At 35.8% G+C, this 22,976-nt stretch overlaps 1 protein-coding gene across 1 annotated transcript in view; it reads left to right on the top strand.

The window, feature by feature from the left end:
- Nucleotides 1-22,085, top strand: part of LOC138701523 (rho-related GTP-binding protein RhoE-like) — a 180,017-nt gene extending 157,932 nt beyond the window's left edge. Inside the window, exon 5 of the mRNA XM_069828500.1 lies at nt 1,197-22,085. Coding sequence (XP_069684601.1) covers nt 1,197-1,427 — 231 coding nt within the window. The 3' untranslated portion in view covers nt 1,428-22,085. The remainder of the gene's footprint in view (nt 1-1,196) is intronic.
- The last annotated feature ends 891 nt before the right edge of the window (nt 22,086-22,976 follow it).

The raw sequence follows: 22,976 nt of genomic DNA, 5'->3' as shown, positions 1-22,976 counted from the left end.
ACATGGCTATTGCAGGAATTGAAAATACCTTCCTTGGTGAACTTGGCTTTATCAGTGAAAAGATCAGCTGTGGAAAGTCGGGCTCATCAACACAACAGTGCAAGAACCACCTGCAGAAATGGACTTGTGGCACAAAATCCTCTGGACGCATTGCCTACACTTTCTGGGGGTGGTATGCGTGTAGCTGCTGCTCATGCATAACATGCCAGACAATTTTGTGATCCACATTGAGTTTATGCGCTATGTTTTGGATACTCCACATCGCGTCCTCTTCCACTGCATGGAGTACAGCCTCTTCCAACTCGGGATGTGACACTGCCATGGAGCACCACATCAGACCTGTTGGCGGTGAATGTACCCGTCTCTGTGGCCCGCTGCTAAACCTTGGCAAAGAGGGTGTGCAAAGGTGTCTGGTGGTGTAGAAAGCGCTCCTCATACAGCTGATGAGCAGCCCTCCCATTGCACTAAGGTTTGCTGTACAATAACATCATATCGGCATATTCTTTAAACGTGTAATTAACCATGTTCAACAGCAACACACTGCTAATGAATTACAGCTCGATTCCAAGTGAAGGATGATAAATAAATGACCACAAGCACTACAGCAGGCACGAACGTCAACTGATTGGGGCGTCTCTGGGCAGCTCACAAAATCAACTGAATGGCATGTCGACAAACCTTTAGTGGACACGGGGCATCAGGTGATCATTGAAGTATGTACGTAATACCCTAGTCATTGGCGCTGAAAATGCGGGAGATTTGAACATGTGTTGTGGTGGTGTTGTTTGTAGCGGGAAAACGGTATGCAAAACATAACCGTTTGGTCCCCACTACAAGCCCTCAAAGTCTGTAATGGGAATTTAGACACACTCTGTATAACTTAAACTTAGAAGGTTGTGGAGCAGTAAGAGTTTCTTTCGCGGTGCTTCCACTCTTATCTATTAGAGTCTACACAGTAGGTTCATAATCGCATCTGTTACCAAGAGTTGAGAACAGTGTAATGGCAAACCAGGATATATAAATTTATTTTGTGAAACCAATGACTTTGCTTTCTCGTCAAATAAAATCTATACTTAGGATTTTTACTGCCTAGAAATACGTTTTCCTCAGGCAGGATTGAAACTGCAACGCTTGAACACAGAAGCAGGCATGGTAATAACTAAGTAACGAAAATGAAACTAATTGTGCACATGCAGGCTGTGATGGTGAGCCGTCAGGTAGGAGCCACAACATATGTGGAGACGTCTGCCAAGACGTCCAGCAAGGCTGTGAAGGATGCGTTTGAAGTGGCTGCATTGGCAGCACTGGGCAAGCTGAACAAGAACCACTCAGTCCTGCAGCGACAGCGAGCATACACGCAGCAGAAGAGCAAGCTGGACCTGAAGGCTGAGTTGAAGGGACGAGCCAAGAGTTGCAACATCATGTGACCCGCCTGACCCGCTGACCGGGGCAACAACTGCCCCATCATGTGAGCGGCAGACCCCTGCGGGCAGCGGGTTGACATATCACTAGTACCTTGTTCTGTTCATGTTGGTAGGTATGTTCTCTGTTGAATTTATACGTTGAGAAATTATAGGGACGTTACATGTTAAAATGTTGGTATTACACAACTGCCTATTTGAAGGCGTCATGTGGGTTTCAACATAAGCCCAAAAAATTTTATTGATGGTTTTGAAGTCATCAACTCAAAATTTAAATATTTCGTAGTTGTTTAAAGTTTGTTGATATTTAAGACAAGTGTTTGAAATTTTTTGTATCTGATGATAAGACCATGGGTCCCCGATCTGTGGTTTACGGGCCCATGCTGTTACATAGCGTGCCTGTATATAGGGAGCTGGCCTCCTTCACTGTGTATTTGATACGAGCCGATATTTTAAGAAGTAGTGTTAAGTAAATTTTTTGGAGCAAAGGCAAAATCTTTAAGCATGGGTGTTTTAACATGTAGGATTGGTAGCAAGTGACAATATTGTAGTAGGCTATGTTGAGAATGTAACTAGGCGAGATACTCGAATAATCTATTTCTTATAACGTACGAAGTGACACACTTCTTCTGCATCACTCATCTACTGGGGTACTTGTGCCATCCCTGTGAAGATGTGAAGTGTATATTCAGGATAGCCCTGGTAGAAACATTTTGTCTGAGTGACTTGAATCTCTTTTTTGCATAGGTCATGTAAAGTCTGTTAGAAAGTTTTAATTATATATATTATATATTAGTTTAATTGTAATAATACTGTTAGCTGAATTTAGTAAGCTAGAGCATGAAACGTATTTTTTTTCCCCCAATGAAATCAACTTAGTATTTTATCCCATGTGTGTAACCTATAGGAGTGAGATTTCTGAACTGGTGTTCTTCTAGAAAACTACATGAAGTACGAGGATCTCTCTAAAAGTAATGCTTCCTATATTTTTCCCTAATACTGTTAGGAGTAAGGAAATTAAATTTATCTTTTTCATAGTTCAGGCTACGGTTCCTAACTTTTTTTAAGAAAATACGGGAAACTAAGGAACTGACAAAATCTCACACAGAAAATTGACTAACTATTCACTTAAGTTACTAAAAAACTTCATTCTACCCTTTGGCAGTTAGACTTAAATTAAGAGTATTTTGAGACAGATTTTGCCTCCGTAATTGTTGAAGTTGATTGCAGTTCGCAGCTCTGATTTGATTAGTATGTGTCGTGGTCCTGTTTCGAACATCTGTCCAGTTATTGTTCATGAGATAAAACATCCTCTTTGTGTGAGCATTATTACTTGGTAGGTATGCTTAGAACGAAACTCCCCAGTTTCTTTCACATTTATAACAGTGACATTGATTTTAAACGGGTGAGCACTAAAACCCATTTCTGGCAAGTATTACCAGAAGACTGCACATTTTATTGCATCTCTTGAACAACAAAATTCATCGTATAAATCATCATCATGTACAGTAAAATCAAATGTTTAGAATAAACATTTTTGTATTATACAAAAGTAAGGGAGAAAAATGCTCGAAGAGATGAAAAATACGGGAACTGGGAGACTTAAAAGTTAGGGGCAAATACAAGAGGGTTGGCCCCTCTAGTTCAGGCTCGTATCCACTGACTTATTTCTATAATCACATTGATGTTGTATATCTACCCTTTCTCCATTGCTCAACAAGTATTTGTAACCATGTTCGATTAAAGTCACCATGGGTTTGATTTAACTGATTCGTAACATTTTAATGACACAATTATCATCACAAAAGCACTAACCTAAAAATTCATATTTAACTGGACCAAACATATGTAAGACTGATATAGCAAGATCAGGCATATGTGGTTTGCATTGTGAAGCAAACAATCCATTATAATTTTGCATTGCTCTGACTTATCAGGTTGCTGTCTAGGGATTTGCATTGTCATGGCAAATAAGAATTCAATGAAGCCAACTGCATTTATTGTATGGTCTTGTTCCAGGACACCCATGGGATTAGGACTATTCTTCTTTCACTCATCATGTAGTGCAAGAACGATCAAATTTTTGCATGTCTTTTAAACCACTTATCTAACTCACTACAGGCACTTCACAATTCTGTTTGTTCCACACAACATTTCTTCAAATTATTATAAATTTCAGTGGACACAATGAACTCTAATTCCCCACTTCTTCAAATGAACCTCGATAAGCAATTCAACAGAGAGAAAGTAAATTCAAATTGTATGTCAGAAAAGTTAAAATATTCACATAACACAATCATACTTGCAAGATAAAAATAGGAAGCATTCACTTTCGGAGTGGTCCTTATAATCTTGTACAATTTTAGCAAATTCTGGTGGATAATTATATAGAACAGATTATAAATTGTATCAGAAGTTCAGCATTTTTCTGTTATTGTGGGTTGATTTTCACATACTGAATTGAATATACGAGAATACTCATATCCTGAGAATAGCCATACGAAAGATGAGGACGATCTTATTTCTGACTTGTTGTTGCAGTTGTAATGTTGGCCTATTTAGATATTATCAGCAAAGGCAAAGCAATGTAGAGTTGAATACACATTGAGTGGAAAATAAATTGAATATTTGTTAAGACTACAGATGTAATTGTGCTATTGAAGTGAATGTTGACATAGTTTTAAATAAGATTAAATCCCAATAAACTGATATGGGAAGAATTTAAAGATTTTATTGCTTTGCTGATTATATGTTACAGCTTCTTTGCAAACTTTATACTTTTACATAAAGGCCTAACTGATTTCTTAGTACTTTACTAATATACGGGTAATAAAGAGCTACATTGATTGATAGGTGAAGATTTTTATTTTTTACGTATTTTATTTTATTTTTTATTGGCACTTTGTGAATAGAACACTGAATGTAGGACTCGAAACAAGACCCCTCAAGACTGGAGAGGTGCAAGGGAAGTGTGTTTCTGCAGGTTCAGTTTGATGCCAAAGTTTATTTTTACCGCCATTATTAGTGATAGTGTTTAGTGTCCTAGTGTATCACCGTTACGGTGACTATGTAATGATGATAATGATGGCCTATGTTTTATATAACATTTAATATAAACCCAAGTGTACATTTGTAATTAACGCCTCTGACAGAACTCGCTTCCTTACTATGTAGGGGTGGCTGTTCGTCAAGGTTTGTAGCATTTTGATACATATTAATGTAGTCTATGACAGATCACTGAGTGCACATCTCACATTGCAGGTAGTTGATAGAAGGTGATAATTTGAGAATGTGATTACTTTACAACTGGCTAGCTGCTTGAGAGTAGGTGTTTTATTCTAGCATACAAGCATCGTCTTTTGACTTATTCATATGTTCGAACTTGCTACACTTTTGGTTGGTGTTTTTGAATGTTATGATATTTAAAGCTTTAATGATGGTTGAGTTTTGATACATTTATTGGATGTAGCAACAAGTGGAAATACTGGCACTTGTAATAGTCACTTCAACATTTAAGAATTTTACTGACTTCTTCCTCCTCCAGGGCTCTGTCAGAATGTCCATCTATTCAGTTGGTTCTGTTGTGGATAATCCATCAGAAATAACGGACCTGAGTTGGAAATTTTCTAGGTTACAAGCTACGTGCTCTTAAGGACGGAACTATCAAGTATAGCCTGGCAAGTCGGCCTGGGTAGTTAGTTGGTATGGCACTGGCCTTCTATGCTCAAGGTGTGTTTAAATGCGACAGGCTCATGTCAGTAGATTTACTAACATGTAAAAGAACTTCTGCGGGACAATTCCGGCACACTGGCGATGCTGGTATAACCTCTGCAGTTGTGAGCATCGTTAAATAAACCATAATTTAAATAATTTTTTCTAGTCTGGCAACAAACATTTTATAGTGCGCAAAACTGATTTTTACCAGTTCTTGCTGATCGTACTGGGGTGGGATTAAGCCATTTGGTTTGAGTCTGTGGCAGAGTGAAGATTAGCTTCTGTGAAATATGGTTTACTCTAGATATTATAATATAGCATTGTTGTATTCATATTACATTACCTTACTTCAGATCTATCTTAATGTGTAAAATGGCCTACCTCTCTGTCACACCTCAAGTTTTCAGTGACTGGGCATGAAAGTGTGACATCACGTGTTAAGCAGGAACAGAAATGCTGTTTAATCTATAGTCCCGAATTATTGGGAAGATACTCCATTTCACTTTGAATACACAGTTCAAAAGCTCAAAAACTTCATCATAACGTTAATGATTTTCCGATCTTTATATATATGTTTTTTTTTTTTTTTTTTCAAATGGTTTCCAGAGAAATATTTTGTATTGAATTTTTGGTGTAGAGAAATATGTAATGTGTTTGTTGAGCTATGAAAAATAATGTGGAGTAACGCTCGAAATAAGACATAGCTGGCATTGGTTGGCTAGCAATTTTTTGAAATCATAGTTACCCCACTACCTGTATTTACTGCTCCCACAGGTAACCTAACCTAATTGTAACCTATAAAATTTATATTACGTGAATGAAATTGAACGATTAATAGAAAGTCAGATGTTCAAATTTATGTAACTTTATTTCTATCAGTGGATATCAAATCCAAAGACATTGTATATTTACAATATATACAAGGTCTTTGATCAAATTGCCTTCTGTATGACGTAATAAAATTCGTGTTTTAATTACCTATGCAGAAATGGCTCCACTGTGTAGTAACATATTTCTTGCTGTAGTATGAAGACATTAGGCTAAGCTAAGCTGTGTCCACACATTACAGAGTTCATAGCGTTGTAATGTGTTATGGGCCTAAATCATACATGAACACTTCAAGCATACAATTTTTATTTGTAATTTTCATTTACACATAAGTTCACTCCATGCTCACGACTCTTTCCCTTTGTACTTGCCAACATTAAATTACGTTTATTGTGTTTTAAAGGTCAGGAACAGATTTAGGTGTGAAGAGGAGGTTAAAGAATGCTGACAGGTTACCATTTAATTATCTTTTAATCTTGAAACCTACTAAACCAATAATGACCCAAATTTTCCAGAAATGTATATATGTGTGTATTGTAGACCTATATACCACATGAATTTCATTCTGATTAGCTATATTAATGAGTTCTTTTAAATTACGTTTTTTTTTTTTTTCGGCAACTCAAAACATTGGTTTTCAATGTACCTTTCTAAAAAAACTATCATAATTATTTGCAAAGTAGGCCTACATCATCAGAATTTTTTTCCAAATTCTCCACAGTTAATCTTTGCCTTTTGTCAATGAGAATTATTTTGAAAGCAGAAAAACTTCTTTCTACTAAAACAGATGTGAGAAGAGGAAATTTTAAATTAGCTATAGTAGAAACATCCATACCTATTGGAACATTTACATTTTCCCCCAATATCACTCTTGATACTTTTTCCAACATTTGATTCTTCTGCTGAGCTTTCGCCTTATGTCCTGCTTATTGCACGTGCTGCCTCAAATGGCACTTCTTTTAATGCGAAATCTAAAAAGTGTAGAAGTTAACTGAATTAAAATCCTGAATGTTGTATTGCCATATTTCTATCACAAACTACGATTACTTGGTTCAAGCAACCGAAATCTCAATGACCCGTAAATACTTCAACTATCGAAATTTAAAAGCTTAAAGTGTAGTTGTCTGTAAAAGAATTTCACCTTAACATAGCTCAGTCAATGTATATATTATAATAGATCTGTTCATTAAAATATATTTCAACTATTTTTACATATCTATTTGCTACAAATCTCGCAGAATATTGTTTTTCCATCGAAAGTGAATTGTGGAAACTGTGTTAGTCATTGCTGGATCAGCATAGATGTTGCACTTTTATCTTTCGGCATTAAGCTGCACAGGATAACGTCCTACTAAGTTACTTATAACTTCTCAACACAAATAAGGAGAGGGAAAGAGGAACAACTAACAGACATTCAAACTAACAGTTATACAGCATTGTTGTTGAAATTCTATTTGACGAAAATACTATGTTCCATCCATTGTTGCATTTCCTGATGGTGTTAATCTATGAATAACTGACCTTTAATATTGCTTACACGTATGAGCATGTGAGTAAATAGTAAAATAACAAAACTTTCCATTGATTTAGGGATTTTAAGCCGAATATTAACAAATTAGGCTCTAACAATCATTTTAGGACACTATCAAAATCTATGAATAGCTTTCAGTTTTCATGAAACGTAAGTTAAATATTAATTATTATTTTTTCCTTTCTCCTAAAGGAACAAAATAGGCATTCGCCCTAAAATCCGATGTCTGATAATAAGCAATTGTGCAAAATTTGAATCAAATTGAACTTTTTCTAAGAAAAAGAACATTGAAGATTGCTAAACGTCGTTTTGAGAAAAACAGCGGTAAAGATAAATGTTATTATTGGTGCTGTGTAGCCTAAGATTCTTCTAAACATGCCATTTAAAGGTGTAAATGTTAACTTCAGCAAAGTATATGTATATTCTGATTCAGAAAAAAAAGTGGCAAATTTAATTGAATTAAAAGTGAAAAATATAATTTTTGGTCCTTTCAGTCTTCAACCTTCCCTTAAGTCATCTTTAGTCTTATGTTCGGTGCCTTCCGCCATGAACATCAAATAAATGCAAAATTCGTGATCGTAGAAGTAGGGAAAGATAACAACAAACAGGGCATGAGCTGTCAAGTACTGCCTTAATGAAACTATTGCTTCAACTGATATCTATAACAATAAACTATTATTTATTTGAATGATGTCGTACCCAAATATTCAGGCATATGGTTTAGTACAGTAATTTTAATTTGCTACTGCGCCAGTGTTAAGGATAATTATGAAAGGAAAAACTGGTGGAATGGTAATAGAGAAAAAGAGATTACCCTGAGAAAACTTTCCCCAACACCCCCGTTGTCCACCACAAATTCCACTTAGGGCTGGTTTCACCAACAGAGATTATTTTCTTAAACTCGATTAATGCTTTTTAATCTGAGATTATCTGTTATTGCATTTTACCATTGTGTTTTTCTGATATAATCCAGATTAATGAGACAAAATCGAGATGAAATATTAACTGTTCAAATCTCGCTGGCTTACAGCATTAATCTAGATTAATGACGATTATCATGGCTAGTCAAAAAAATAATATTGCCTATGAAATTTCGTCTGATGAAGATTATATACCGTAAACGAAGATCCATTCTTTAAGCATATTTTGCTGTTCAATGGCATGTCTCTTCTGCAGTTCAAGTAATTCGCTTTTTGTTCTCTGCAAAAGAGCCAGGTCATTGTTATCTCTCTTTAGATTAGGCCTCCTCCTTCTAGTCCAAGATGGATTTGTAGCTGGTGGTGTCGTCAAAACTGTATTCTTTGATGTTCCCTCTTCATCCTTGGTGGTGGATCATCATTACCTTCTGCAAAATTATTTATGGTAGTGACATCTTCAGAAATAACTTCGAGATGAACTGATGGAGTACTTCACTCATGGGACTTATCAGCATGTCAAGTGTAAAATGTGTCCAGTCTTCATTTACCAATAGTTGGATCATCGTGACACCATCGTTGACCTGTTCTGGGGTTTCTAAAACGTCCATCTCATTTTGTAAATTCTTCTCTGTTGAACAGAAGGCAACATCTGAATCAAATGGGTTGTTTAATCCCTCAACAGTAGGACGTATCAAATCCATTACATGTCCGCACAAAGGATTTTGTTTCCGCTTTTCTTAAGGAACTCCACCTTTGCCAGCTACACACTGTATTTTTTCATCTCCATATGTCTTTCTTGTGATTTTCTTCATATTTTCCCACGCAAGTTTAAGTTTTTCGGCTGTGCGATGATGATAGATGCATATGGAGTTAAATTCTTGTCCAATTGTATTCCCTTAAGCTTCTTCTGTTGTGTTACAACATCTGTTCTTTTATTTTCTATGATTTCAAAATGCTCTGTAACGAGATCGGCCAATGCATTTTTTCCTTCACAATTAAATATGGGCTTCTTGATCTCTTTTCTACTGATGACATTTCGAAGTTAACTGATTTTAGGTTAGAAGCAAAAGAAGTAATAAAAAACCGGGTGCTTTCTATTACATAAATCGTTCCCGAGTTTCCTTTGCTTTTTGTGCTACTTCTGGAAAATATCAATATATCTGGATCACTGTAACTGCGATTAGTTTCTGCATGAATAAAATTTGTGAAACACACAAAATAATCTCGATTAACGAATGAGATTAACTATTTACTGAGATTAAGTTAATCCCGACAATAGAATAATTAACCCTGTTTGGTGAAACCGGCCCTTAGACATGCCAGGATTTGAATGCTGGACTCCAGCGTGGAATGTCAGTGCTGTAAGTATTGTAACTATGCGCAACTAAACCATTAATTTTAATATTATTTTACATCACAGACCAACATAACAGTGGGCAATGATCACGAAAGCTGCGTTCAGCTTTTGGGAGAGTGAAGGTGATGTTAGTTCGGAAGTAAAAACGTGCCTCTGTTTCAGTATCAATCGTTTGCCTGCTCGTGGAGTTGTTTAATACTGTGAAGATGACACTTTCTCAAATAATCACATTGCATGATTTCTCAGATTGGTATAGTTCTGATTGCAACAGACACTGCTGTTGTGTCTTGAAGCAAAATCATCACTTGATGGGGGTGTGTTGTGCTATCAGTGATTGACCTGGCTTTGAAGCAGGGACAGACATGATGACATCAACCACAACACTTGTGACCACAAGAAACACTTGTAGTATTGAATATCTTGAACTTTTAGCCTAAAGGTAGAAATTCTGCTTGTCTGATGTAATGGGATGAGTCGTGATACAGGTTTTGATGCTAACACGTTGATTGATTTGTGATGAAACGTTTTGATGTTTCAACCACATGTTTAGATTCCAAGGCTTGCCTACCTCCTAGGTTACGAGCATTGTAATTACGAAGGTGGAACCTTACAGACCCAGACCGTTGGAGAGATATTATTTCAATATATGGTTGAGAGTCACAAAACCGTCATCACAAATTTACATCTTCTTTTCGAAAGTATCAAGAATTCGGTTTCAGGAAGATACTGTGAGATTTTGTGGATGAAGTTTCTTTGAATATGTCAGTCATATCTTATAGATGTTACATGTCTCTACAGCTGTAAAATATCGTTAAGTAATAAAGGGTTAATAGAAAATTGCATTCTGTTGAAGTATTTTGCTGTATTCACAGCATTTCAACTTATTTTTTTATTTTAAATGGACAAAAACTAACTATTGTACTCAAATTAATTTCATATGAAATATGAATAAATGTTTGGAACCATCGAGCAAAATACAGAAATGTAATAAATTATTTTGTAAGAGGAATATTTAATGATTAGGTATCATAATTGCAGTAATACGAGCAAATTCTTTCTCTGTGGTTTAGTGCTGACTGTCCTTGTCTTTAGACCTAAGTATTGCAGGTTTAAACCTGAGAGCAACTTACATCGGATGAGAAAGTATAACAGTTAGCATCATGTAGTAGATGTACTGCGTGTGAAAGTGCCTTTGTTCATGATTAATAAAGACAAAATATTGTTTCCAAAATATGGCGAATTGCAATAAAACTCCTTTATAAAATGAACTGTACACATATTTGTAAATGTTGTCCTTGGTCCACTGCTTTGGCGTAACAGTATGTCTGAGTGTGAAAAGAGCTGGCCTGGGTTCAAATCCCGATTGGGATTTTTTCCAAGATTTTTCTCAACCAGTTGAAGAGGAATTGTTGGATAATTTTCGATGTTAGATCTCGGACTCATTTTGCCTTGATTTATTTACATGTTATTGTCATCATTACTTCCAGTTTACGGTGCAGCATGCTGCATTTGCACAAAAGCGGGACCATTTGGTGACAAATGTCATTCACAGACATTTTCCTTATGCTGGCTGGCAATGCACGCAGGTGGCTGGCCTAGGGACAAGTGGGGCTGCTTGTTCGAAACTTGGATATGCAGTAAACCTTAGTGTAGTTAGCTGATGTGGATTGGGAATGTGCCTAGATTAAGGGTTAGTGCAATAGATCTTTCAGGTCGCAGTGCTGGGTCTTAGAGCCTCCCTCCTCAAAATCAGTTCAATAGCATTCAAATATCATCCACGGTGATTTGGTAGTTTCCATGCTGGCTGTTTTTTTCCGAGTTCTGAAGTTGAAAAGTAACTGAAAGCAATGAATTTTAAAGAGAGAAAAAATGAGCATGGATTCCTATTGGAGAGACCTTTATCGTAAATTTATGATATCAGTATGTAAGGGAATCCTGTCCTTAGCAGACGATCACAGACTGATTTTGGTCATTTCTCGTCTATGTTGAATTTCGATGCCGAATATCTTCTTGTATTATAAGAGAATTAAATTGAAAAGCTGTGCTGTCGACGCTCGAAATTCTCTGCCCTACAGCAGTGACTAAGGGACGAAATGTTGCTGTTCGAACCTCAGTTCTTGAACTGATGAGCTAGTTTTCAGCTGTTTTGGTATAATGACATGGTAAGTTGAAGTGTACTGTGTCTAGAATACTGGTGTTCGAGGAAATACTGGAGAATAAGAGGATACATGGTTCCTGTAATTGTCGCCTTTGCAAGGAAGAAGAACCCATAAACCTCTGATTTAGTTGTATGAAGTCGAAGTCACACATAAATTTTCGGCTAATCTCTTTCCCGTTCAATAAAATCATTTGGTGATTAAGTCAGGCAATTTACGAGTAGATCTGTATGTATGAAAGTATGCTTCAGTATTGAACAAAGTATTGCCAGCTAGATTCTCATTTTGAATTTAATTTTTTTCTTGGAAATCCAGATTTTCTCTCGTCATATACAGATGAATGTCTTTTAAATTTGTTCAACAAATGATGATTAGCCTGGTCTCTAGAATCTGTTGTATGAAATTTCCTCTCCAACATTTTTTTTATTTTTTGACATTTCATGCTTTTGATCTGACATATTATTACATAAATATGTTCCTGCATATTTATCATTCATGATATATGTCTAAAAAGAAAATATACTGCTCAAGAAATTAGCAGAACAAGATTTGAGATAAATTTTTTATTGAACATTGAAAACGTAGAATGTTTTCCTTAGTACAGCATGAACTTCAGACACTATATTTCATAACAGATTACTTTCCATGGCCATTTACAACCAAGTTGTGGTCAGCAATGGTCATCTTACTCGATACTGCACCAAACAAAATGAAAAATCTGTTTCTTTATTCTAACAATCATGAGTCCTCACGATCTCTACATGGATTTAGTACCTCTTGTGGTCTATATGAGCATGAATTACTGCTTGGCATCTACGAGACATGCTTCACACTAGCCGCCGAATGTTGACCCTTCATTAAATACCATTGCAAGCTCATCGAGGTTCTGTGAGCTTCGATGGCGACTATGGATGCGTCTTTCAAGCATATTCCATACGTGTTCAATAGGATTTAAATCTGGACTAATCGCTGACCAATCCATTACAGGAATTTCATGCTCGTTCAGAAAGTTCATGGAGAAGGCGGCAACGTGGGTTCTCACGTTGTCATGCATCAACACAAATCCAGCACCCATACGTTCCATTACAGGCAGAACATATTGTCGCACTATATTCTCAGCATAAACAATTGCATTCAACCGGCCAGGAACGACGGTCAGAGCAGTTTTCATGTCTAAGCTGATGCCGGCCCAAACCATAATTGAGCTCCTACAAAACCTGTCAATTTCAAGAATGTTGGTTCATCGAGACGCTCTCCACGACATCTCCAGACACGTAATCGTCCATCACAGGAAGTCAAGGAGAATCTTGATTCGTCTGTCAACAGTACTTGCCTCCAATGCCGAAGTTGCCAATTTACATGTTCCAGAGATAATCTTAACCTTGCTCATTTGTGATGAACCTCCAAATGAGGGAGCACGTAGATGTCTCAGAGCTCTCAAATTAACTTACCACAATCTATTCCTGACCATCTGGTCACTTACTGCTATTCCATGTACTAAGTTGAGGTCGTTTTGCAGGTCACGAGCAGTGGATGTATGCCGACATAGAACAGAAAGAACTAAACATTTGTCTTGATTTCTAGTTGTCTTTCGTTTACGTTCTTGCTCACGTCTCCTTTCATACTGCCCTGACTCCCTATAACGTTTGACAGCTCTATACACAACTGACACAGATTAACGGAGATCATTGGCAAGGTGACTCTTAGTCCATCCTTGCTGAATAAGGGTGATAGCTCGTGCGACTTCAACTTCCCTGATATCAAACATTTTATAGTTCCTTTGCAATAACATCTGAATTAGACCACAACAATGACCATAGCTTCCTATATATTCTAAAACGCCGCAGTCAAACGGAGACGATCAAGCTAAGTCATATTGGTTTTCAGCATAGATGGATTTACTATCAAGTTTCCTTAGACTGCGATAAAGATGAAAACCAAATGTCGTGATTCCTGAATAGAAAAGATGTTAACGCAAATGGTGATACTCTTACAGCACAGCTATTGCCTTATACCAAGAATTTACATCAGACAAAAAACCTGCTCCGCTAATTTTTTTGAGCAGTATAATTATAAATAAAAGGATTCAACAATTATACAAGAATTATGGAATAACATAATTAATTATATGTATCTTTACATAAGCATATCTTGTGAAACTTTTATTACAGTTCATAAAATTATGAAAAATAGATGAATACTTAGGGATTTTCTGTACATCCAGGTCTCTATAAGATATTTGATAATAATGGTGGATGATGATGATGATGATTGCCTGCCAATCTTCTCCAGCCATTCCATTCCTTTGTAATGAGATGTAAGTTTCTCCAACTGCAGTCATCAATCTCCTTCAAGACAGAGTGCCTCAACATCTTCCTAGATCTCCAATTTCGTCTATGGCCTTGTGGGTTGCATTGATATGCTGTCTTGCAGAATTCATCATCACTGTAACGAAGTATGTGGCCTATTCAACCATATTATTTTACGTCTTTCAGTCCACACCTGTGGAGTAACAGTCAGCGCGTCTGGCCGCGAAACCAGGTGGCCCGGGTTCGAATCCCGTTCGGGGCAAGTTACCTGGTTGAGGTTTTTTCCGGGGTTTTCCCTCAACCCAATACGAGCAAATGCTGGGTAACTTTCGGTGCTGGACCCAGGACTCATTTCACCGACATTATCACCTTCATTTCATTCAGACACTAAATAACCTAGATGTTGATACAGCGTCGTAAAATAACCCAATTAAAAAATATGTCTTTCAATTTCAGTATTAGTATTTATTTGCCTTGTCATTTTTCAGAGTTGTTTGTTATCCTAATTTACCATTTCTTAGGCATTTAAAAAACTTATAAGAATTTCGTTATGGATAGGTAGTTAGCCTGCAACATGCCTAGTCTTTCGGTGTAATTGCCACCTTATGGTCTAACAGGCAGGCCTGGGAAGGCATTTCTTGTAGTAGAAAAGAATAGGAAAATCTAAGTCTGTAATCCTGCTGAAGCAGTGCCATGTGTAAATTGACTGAATGCATCAATTACATCCATCAGCACACATGTATGAAGGACACAAATTGGAAATGGGCATCAAAGAAGCTGAGACTAATCGAGAAAAGTCCAGGCCTTCGTTGCAAATGCTCGGCATTGAAAATCAACCTGAATGAGAACTATCAGTGTACTGCTCGATACCGGTATAGACTTCAGACTTCAACAGAGTGCAAGCATTTTTGCTTAGTCTGTGTGTAAATACAACAACATATTCTAACACTTGTAATTGACTGCGACTGAGTTCACGATAATCTCCAGTGATCTTTTTGTGTAATATTAAAAATCCTAGTTACATCAGACAGATTGCAGAATTAGTTGTAGTAAATATAGGTGATGCACACCATACACTGATGCGATTTCAGTGTCACATAAATGAAGAGATACCATCCAGTTCGTGCCATTATACAAGTTTGCAAGCCATTACTGTTATTTTGTGAACACTAGTACAGAGTCTACCAAATAAGTTGGTCGCCAAGAGTTCAATTCTGAAGAAACAAAATCCTTTAAAATTCTTAAATTGTCATGAATGTATTTTGTATTACTTGCATTCATGTTGTGAATTCGGAGTATTTCAGTTATAATTTATCCGCATGTGTTCAAGCTAATTTTTCTACCAATTTTTATGTAATGGAATTTCCTACTACATGGGTTAGTGATGATTCCACTCACGTTCATTTCCATACAGTATGAAATATTGGGAATTATCCTGAAATTTTATTCATTTAGCCACTAATAGCTTCATCTGGGATATGTTAGATAAGGTCAGACAGCTGAACTTCATCCATTTTGAAATTTTATAATGGAAAGAAGCAAATTGAAATTTAATCATTTGTACAAGACATGATTATCTGAGACTCATCATCCTCGTTTACCCCTCTCCCCCCCCTTGCTCCCAGTGATGGATGTTCGATCATAATTGGCCCAGTTATCCTCCTACAGAAGTGAAATAAACGCACAGAAACTAAGATCATTCACTTTCTCTCACAGTATATTCACTGTACGAAACTTCAGTCTCTTATCGTGAATGTTGAGCAAGGATTGAAAACTGAAAAACGAGGAAAATGATGTAGATTCGAACACCTGCCATCCAAGGCAGATTGACAGAAAGATTGTTTCGCATCCACTTCTCCCTCCAAAAATCAACATCCTGTCTGAAATGGACATTTCTGATATTGAAAAAAGTGCTTTTTCCGTGTGCAGCTGATCAATTCATTTGCATCCGTTCTTCTAAATTACAGATCTACTTGTATTCGTGTCCAGTATATATGAGTTGATTCGTCAAAGAAAATGAGCGTAAAATGTGTGGATTTTACTAGGAAAATAGCATAAAATACATGTCGATACACAGTCGGCTGTAACTACTTTTTTGTGATAGTTTAATATAATAAATGTTGAATAAAAATATAGGCTGGGTATTCCTAAAAATTTTACCTTCTGATAAATAATAATTATTACATGCATAGTCCTGATTTAGTTTTGATAGTACACTGTGCACTCAGTGATGTATTCAAGGAGAAAATTTCTACCCACTACCACCTCCAGAAAAAAATAATCTTTTACCGGAGATAACTTTGGTGGAGCTTACATTCATTCATTTATTTTAGAATTTATTTTCTCAAATTACTATTTTGAATGTTCAATTGGATATCACGATAAGATAAATTAAGATATGAGTCTTCAGTTTATTTCCATTATTTTAAAACCTTTTTATATCTTCATTGCATTGTAGTAAAGCATGTCTTCAAATTTTAACTAAATGTCTACAAATTGTTTAAATTTCTACATAGTAGTAAAAGTACCAGTAGTAAATTTAACTGAATTTATACAGGGTGTTTCAGAAATACTTTGACAAACCTTGGGAGCATGTTCCTCACACCAAAACAAGAAAAAAAGTTCATATAAACATATGTCCGAAAATCCTTAGTTTTTTAGTTATTAATGAAAGAACGTAATGAACATCTGTTAGATATTGTCAGCTTGGTAGCAAGTGTTGCAACTTTAATCAATTCAGAAACTCATAACAATGAAAGTTTACGTTCAACGCGTTTCGAGGTACAATTCAACAACTTAACTTAAGTTTGTAACCAATAATAATTCATTTTGTTAGATAATCGAATGATGTTATCGATAAAAATCTGCTGATGTATCCATTGTATCCTAAATGGCTGTGTGTTGCCAAGGAGACTTGTTTACTACAGTCATTTGTCATTTGAACATTTGTTATGAGTTTCTGAATTGATTAAAGTTGCAACATTTGCTACCAAGGTGACAACATCTAACAGATGTTTCATTGTGTTCTTTCATTAATAACTAAAAAACTAAAGATTTTCGGACATATGTTTATATGAGCTTTTTTTCTTGTTTTGGTGTGAGGAACATGCCCCCGAGGTTTGTCAAAGTATTTCTGAAGCACTCTGTATATAAACAAAATTAATTTATTTTTAGTTTGAAAATAATACCTTGGATGCACAAACTAAAAAAAAAAAAAGTTGTTGAAAACCTTGTTCTTCAGTAACTTACTCAAAGATGTTGTAATATGAAAATATCTACATCTATGTAGAACGAAATTATTCACTTATGGAAAAATCATTGAGAGTCAAAATTGAAATTGAAAACCAAATAATCAAGTAAGAGCCCACTTTCACTACATAGAAAAATATTTTCGGAATAGATTTCGGATACCGATGACAAAGTACAAAAATATAAATTGAATTTTCAAACGAAAATTTGAGAAGTGTTGACTAGCACAAAGTTAAGATTTCGTAATATTTCGTCAGGGAAGCATCTTCAAATTACGATAGTGGGATTTGGATTTTAGATATAAAAAAAAGTGAACTGCTAAAATGCGCTTTTTGAGACCTCTTTAAGGTTTCACATGTTTAGACCGTCAAACATGAACATAAGTCTATTAGGAAAATTAAATGTTGAGTGTATAATAGAACATACTGGTATACAGAAAGACCAGTGCAAATTTGCTTCAGCATGTTGACAGAATGAACGATGATTTACTATCCAAAATTGCTTTATACTATAGATCTTCTGGATCCCTCTTCCGCCCCCCCCCCCAAAAAAAAAAGAATGAGGTTAACAAACATTCGAGTTGTATTGGACATCATTGAAACATCTTTTATCGATGATTATGAAGATTACGAGTATTATTATTATTATTATTATTATTATTATTATTATTATTATTATTATTATTGTCTTAAAAATTATGTCTTGATACTGTAACAAGAACTGTTCTTTGACCAGAAGGTCTATTCTGTGAAGAATAAGATTTTATTACCGAGCGAGTTGTCTCAGATGGTAACATTTGAGACTCACATTGAGGTGATCCTGGGTTCAAACCCCATGGCCAACCAATCTGATTTGGGTTTTTCATGGTTTCCCTCAGTCACAAAGGTAAATGGCGGATTGGAGATTTATATATGATGATTCATCACCCCCTCGATCACCAGTATCATGAATATTAATTAAAATCTAAAATTAGTTACATGAACACAAGTCATCTGTAACACATGACAATAGTAACAGTAACTCAACAATAGTAAAAAAAAAGGCCATTGATATACCCAAAGATCCTACACATGTGATATGACTACAGATGTTAAAGCATGTATAAACTTAACAAAAAGATATATACTATATATATATATATATATATATATATATATATATATTTTTCAAAGATTAATTTTGTTTTGTAACTTATAGTTTGTTTTCCCCGATGTGGATTAATCCCCCCCCCCCACTTTCCACAGGAAAATGTCTGAATACACACTGAGTGCATGTACTTGTAAATGTGCAGACTCTTCTATAGTCCAGCCACTGTGATGGAAATTTGTGTTGCTGTGCAGATTTAAACAACTTACTGTCTGTTGCTACTTTTAACTGCAGTAGTTATTTAGCATTGTGTGATTGTTGGATGATGTGTGGATTTAAGTACACAAATTTGGAAGGAAGTGGTCTTGAGCTATTAATGTAACCCAGTTTTACAGAAGAGAATGATGAAATTTATAATGGAAAGGTAGGGTTACAATAGTAATGGTAACATACAGATTTCTTGTTGTTCACGTGATTTACTCCTCATAATGGCCGAGATTTCATTCTTTACAATAACTTGCCTTGTTGGGTAGAGGTTCTAGTTCTGAAGATAATGATGTAGTTCATGTAGTTGTGTAGTCACATTGTATAATAATGGCTAATAAAACTAGTTTGGCGTGGGGCATCACCTTCATTTGTTAGTTTATATCTAACGTCCATACATATTTAGATATTTGATGTGGTGCAACATTCAGTTGTAATGGGATGTGAAAATTACACAACTTGTTTTTTTTTTTTTTTTTTTCCTTCGAATTGGTCAGTACAGATTCTTTAACACACGGACTTTGTGGCCGAATAATATATATATGTGATTATGACATGACTGCCATTAGAGATTTAATCGTCGTTAGAATTTACAATTTGTGAATAATTCTTTGCAAGTGTGTCCATCTAATATAAAATATTCTGAACATGTGAAGTGTTATACAGGTTTCTGTGGTGTTTCGGGTTCCAGAACAGCAATGTCATGAGTTTCGTGAAACTAATGTGAATTGTTATGTGTGAGACTTTCAGCAATGTTGACATTGGAATGGAGAATATTGTATATAGACTTGTGTCGTATACATTTTTGTTTTTACATGTGGTTTAGCACCGTGGCCTCTGTAGTGCTGACAGAACTGAGAATATGAAATATTGCGTTGTGTGATCTGACCTAAAAGCAGTGCTGTAGTTGGACTGGAATGCACTGGAGCGCAGTTCCAGTAAAAATAATATTAAGGTTCCATAGTTTCAGTATAAATAATACAGTAAACGACTGATGAAACAATTTGGGGGCTTCTGAAATAGCCGAATTCCAGTAATTTTTTTTCAACCACAGCACTGCCTGAAAGTAATTTCTTTTGTAAATGGTGGTTGCTATATATCAGACACTTGGAGAAAAGATTTGTACTTTTTCTATCTGTGAAACACGGCTTTAATAAACTACTCAGTGTTTTGTAATGAAATGTGGGTTTGGTTCAAGCAGAGAATCCATTGAGATACGCGATTTTGTGTGTGTGTCAGTATATATGTGTGTCTCTGTGTATGAGGAGAAAATAAAGATATGTATTTTCTTAATTTCCGTTGATAATTTGCTGCATAATTTATGTTATTTTTCCAGTTAAAAACTATCAGTAATTTCGACATACATTATGTAGGCTATATTTACAAAATTATTTACTGGAACTGCAATAAATTTAAAGAGGATTACAGATACTTCAAAGAAAACTTCGAAATACACTGGGCAAACAATTGACAAGTTGTTTAAAACGTCAGTTTAAAAAAAAGTTACAAAAAATTCCAACCCATGTCTGAATGAACATTAACTTCGGAATATGTATTATATAAGACATATAATACATGTTACATGTTAAATTTCACTGTACCTGGTTAACATGTTTCGGCCTGTTATTGGCCTTCTTCAGAACTCTGATATAGTGTTAAAAGTTGTGTAATCAAGATATATAGAACATTAACTGTACAATGTTGCCATGATCTAGGATTGGGATTGAGTAAACGTGAAACTCTGTGCCAGTTCTCTACTTTGTCTTCTGTCCAAGATCAGTAGATTCAAGATTTCAAACTTGGGGCCATCATTGCATCTCCCTTCTTGCGATTACAGATTCAAGGTTGTAATACTGTTTAATAAAAGTTTTCCATATGATGAAACTTAATCAAAGACGTGTTTATTTTTTAGAATATAAATTCTTGATAGTTTTTTTCTGTAATAAGTTATGCATTTTAGCTTCTTATATTACAATATTGCCTTTCATTTCTGCAGTCATATCAAGTAATAGTGTAATACGCTTTGCTGCTACAGTTTGATTTTATTTCTCTCTCTCTCTCTTTATCTCTGTAGGCTTTTGACCCTTATAAAGAGATAGGTTGATATCTGATATCTCCATATACGATCATATAAAATCTTTTTAAACACTAACCAGAAGTGAATTTTGTTATTGACATGTGATAGCAATTTCTTGACCCATCTCGCATGCTGTAAATTTGTAACATATGACCCCATACTTCAATTCCTTTGAATTGTATTGTCTGTAGCATTCTGTAAGCTCCGATAAGGTTTGAATCCATGGCAAGTATAGCAACCACTTGACATTCAGGTTGTTTTTTGGCATGATTTCTAACTTATATCTTCAGTATCATTATGTCTTGATGTGTTTCAAAGTAAAATTGCAAGCTCTTATGAATTGTCTACAGTTGTGTTCCTTTCATTAAGAGCAACCTATAAAAAAATGTTGGAGAAAAGAAAATAAAGGATTTACTGTATTAATTGCAAATATGAAGATTGTGATTGTATGTGATACAGAATCTGTGTTAATTTTTGAGAAAGTGACTAATACGAGTTTGAGTCGTGTGTTACTCAGCCATGCAAGTATATAAACTTCTACTGGTATGTAACGCGAAAATGACAGATTTATTGTCTTGTTTACGTCGACAAATTTTATTCGTCGACAAAACTGAAGCTATAAAGCGTGTGATATAGACAATGTTCGTTACTCAAAGTGTTGTAACATTTTACTTCTTCACGAAGTTCTAAAGGGAGAGTGTAGAGAAATGTATCATAGTGACAAGTGTTTCTTGTAAGGTCCATGTCCGTGTGACTGTGTGTCCACATCAGTAGTGCATGCAGGTAAGTGTGGACCACCTAAATGAGTCACGTTGTGGCCTTATTTGTAAAAAAAGAAAAGTTTGTGGCTCTTGGAGAAAAACTTTTTTCATTTTTTTAATTGTCCAAAGCACAATTGTTACGTAACACAGTGTGACTTCGCATCGTGACAAACCCCCTAAACTGTCTCTTACTCTGTTCTTCTTCTCGTCTCTTCTGAATAAATCAGACTCGGGCATTTGCCTAACTTTTTGCTCCTAAAGGTATGGTTTCCGGATAATAATTGGCCATTTTGGGCTTCCAAATCTTGATGGAAGGTTCTGTTTCTTATGTTGTGATGTCACATGTGTGAACTGTGTACAGTGAGCCAGACTGTAGTACATAGTTATTGATAATAAATGTTAAGTCACAGCCCAATGTGTCTGAGTTTATAAATTTTTCTCACTTTCCACATACACTTCCTACTTCCTAATGTCATACTCTTTGTTTTTCACATATACTTCCTTGCCCTCATATCTACACTATATTCTATATGTACTTCCTACTTTCTCATATCTGTAGTCTTCATTTTTCACGTAATCTTTCTAATCCTCGTCTCCACAGTCTTCATTTTTCACATACTTCTTCCTGTGTCCAACTCTTTTTCCAAGGTGGGGTATTTTCAGCGAACTATTTTTGAAGTGTGATGAAAGTATATGGAGTTGTTTAAAACACCTAATAAAATTATTTGTACTTCTGGATTTTTTTATTTACACAATTAAAGTCATTTTGAAAGCCACATCCTTCAGGTGACCTCGTCCACTTGCAATGCATCGTTGGAATCGTTTCTGGAAACTTTGTCATCTCGAATCTTATTCTTTAGCTTTTGAATATCATGTTCTCTATGGAAGAATATCATCTGTTTCGAATACCTCGGAAGAAAAAATCTGGAGCTGTAATATTGGGGGGAGGGGTGCCTGCGTGCTTGCGCATGTGCATGTGCGTGTGTGTGTCCAATGCCTACCCACTTCACTTTACGTGATTCGGGTTCCGCGTATTGCGGATAGATGGCAGGACACCCATTTTCTAGCTGTACACCACTTCGGTGGGGCACATTGTAGCTACATGATGTGTATCTGTGGAGAGTTAAGTCGTGTACTAGGGTGAGTGTATGTGTAAGTGTTCGTGTAAGTGTAGTGTCTGGAATGAGTGATGATGATGAAGATGAGAAAGGGAGAAGGGGAAACCCGGTGCTGGCATGTAGCCTACTCCTGTCGAATAGCACCAAGGGGGCCGCCAGGCTTAATGTCCCCGTTAGATGGACAAATC

The sequence above is a fragment of the Periplaneta americana genome, chromosome 6 (assembly GCF_040183065.1).
Source record: "Periplaneta americana isolate PAMFEO1 chromosome 6, P.americana_PAMFEO1_priV1, whole genome shotgun sequence".
NCBI lineage: Eukaryota > Metazoa > Arthropoda > Insecta > Blattodea > Blattidae > Periplaneta > Periplaneta americana.
The sequence above is the reverse complement of the archived record's forward strand: the minus strand, read 5'-3'. Positions and strand labels throughout refer to the sequence as shown.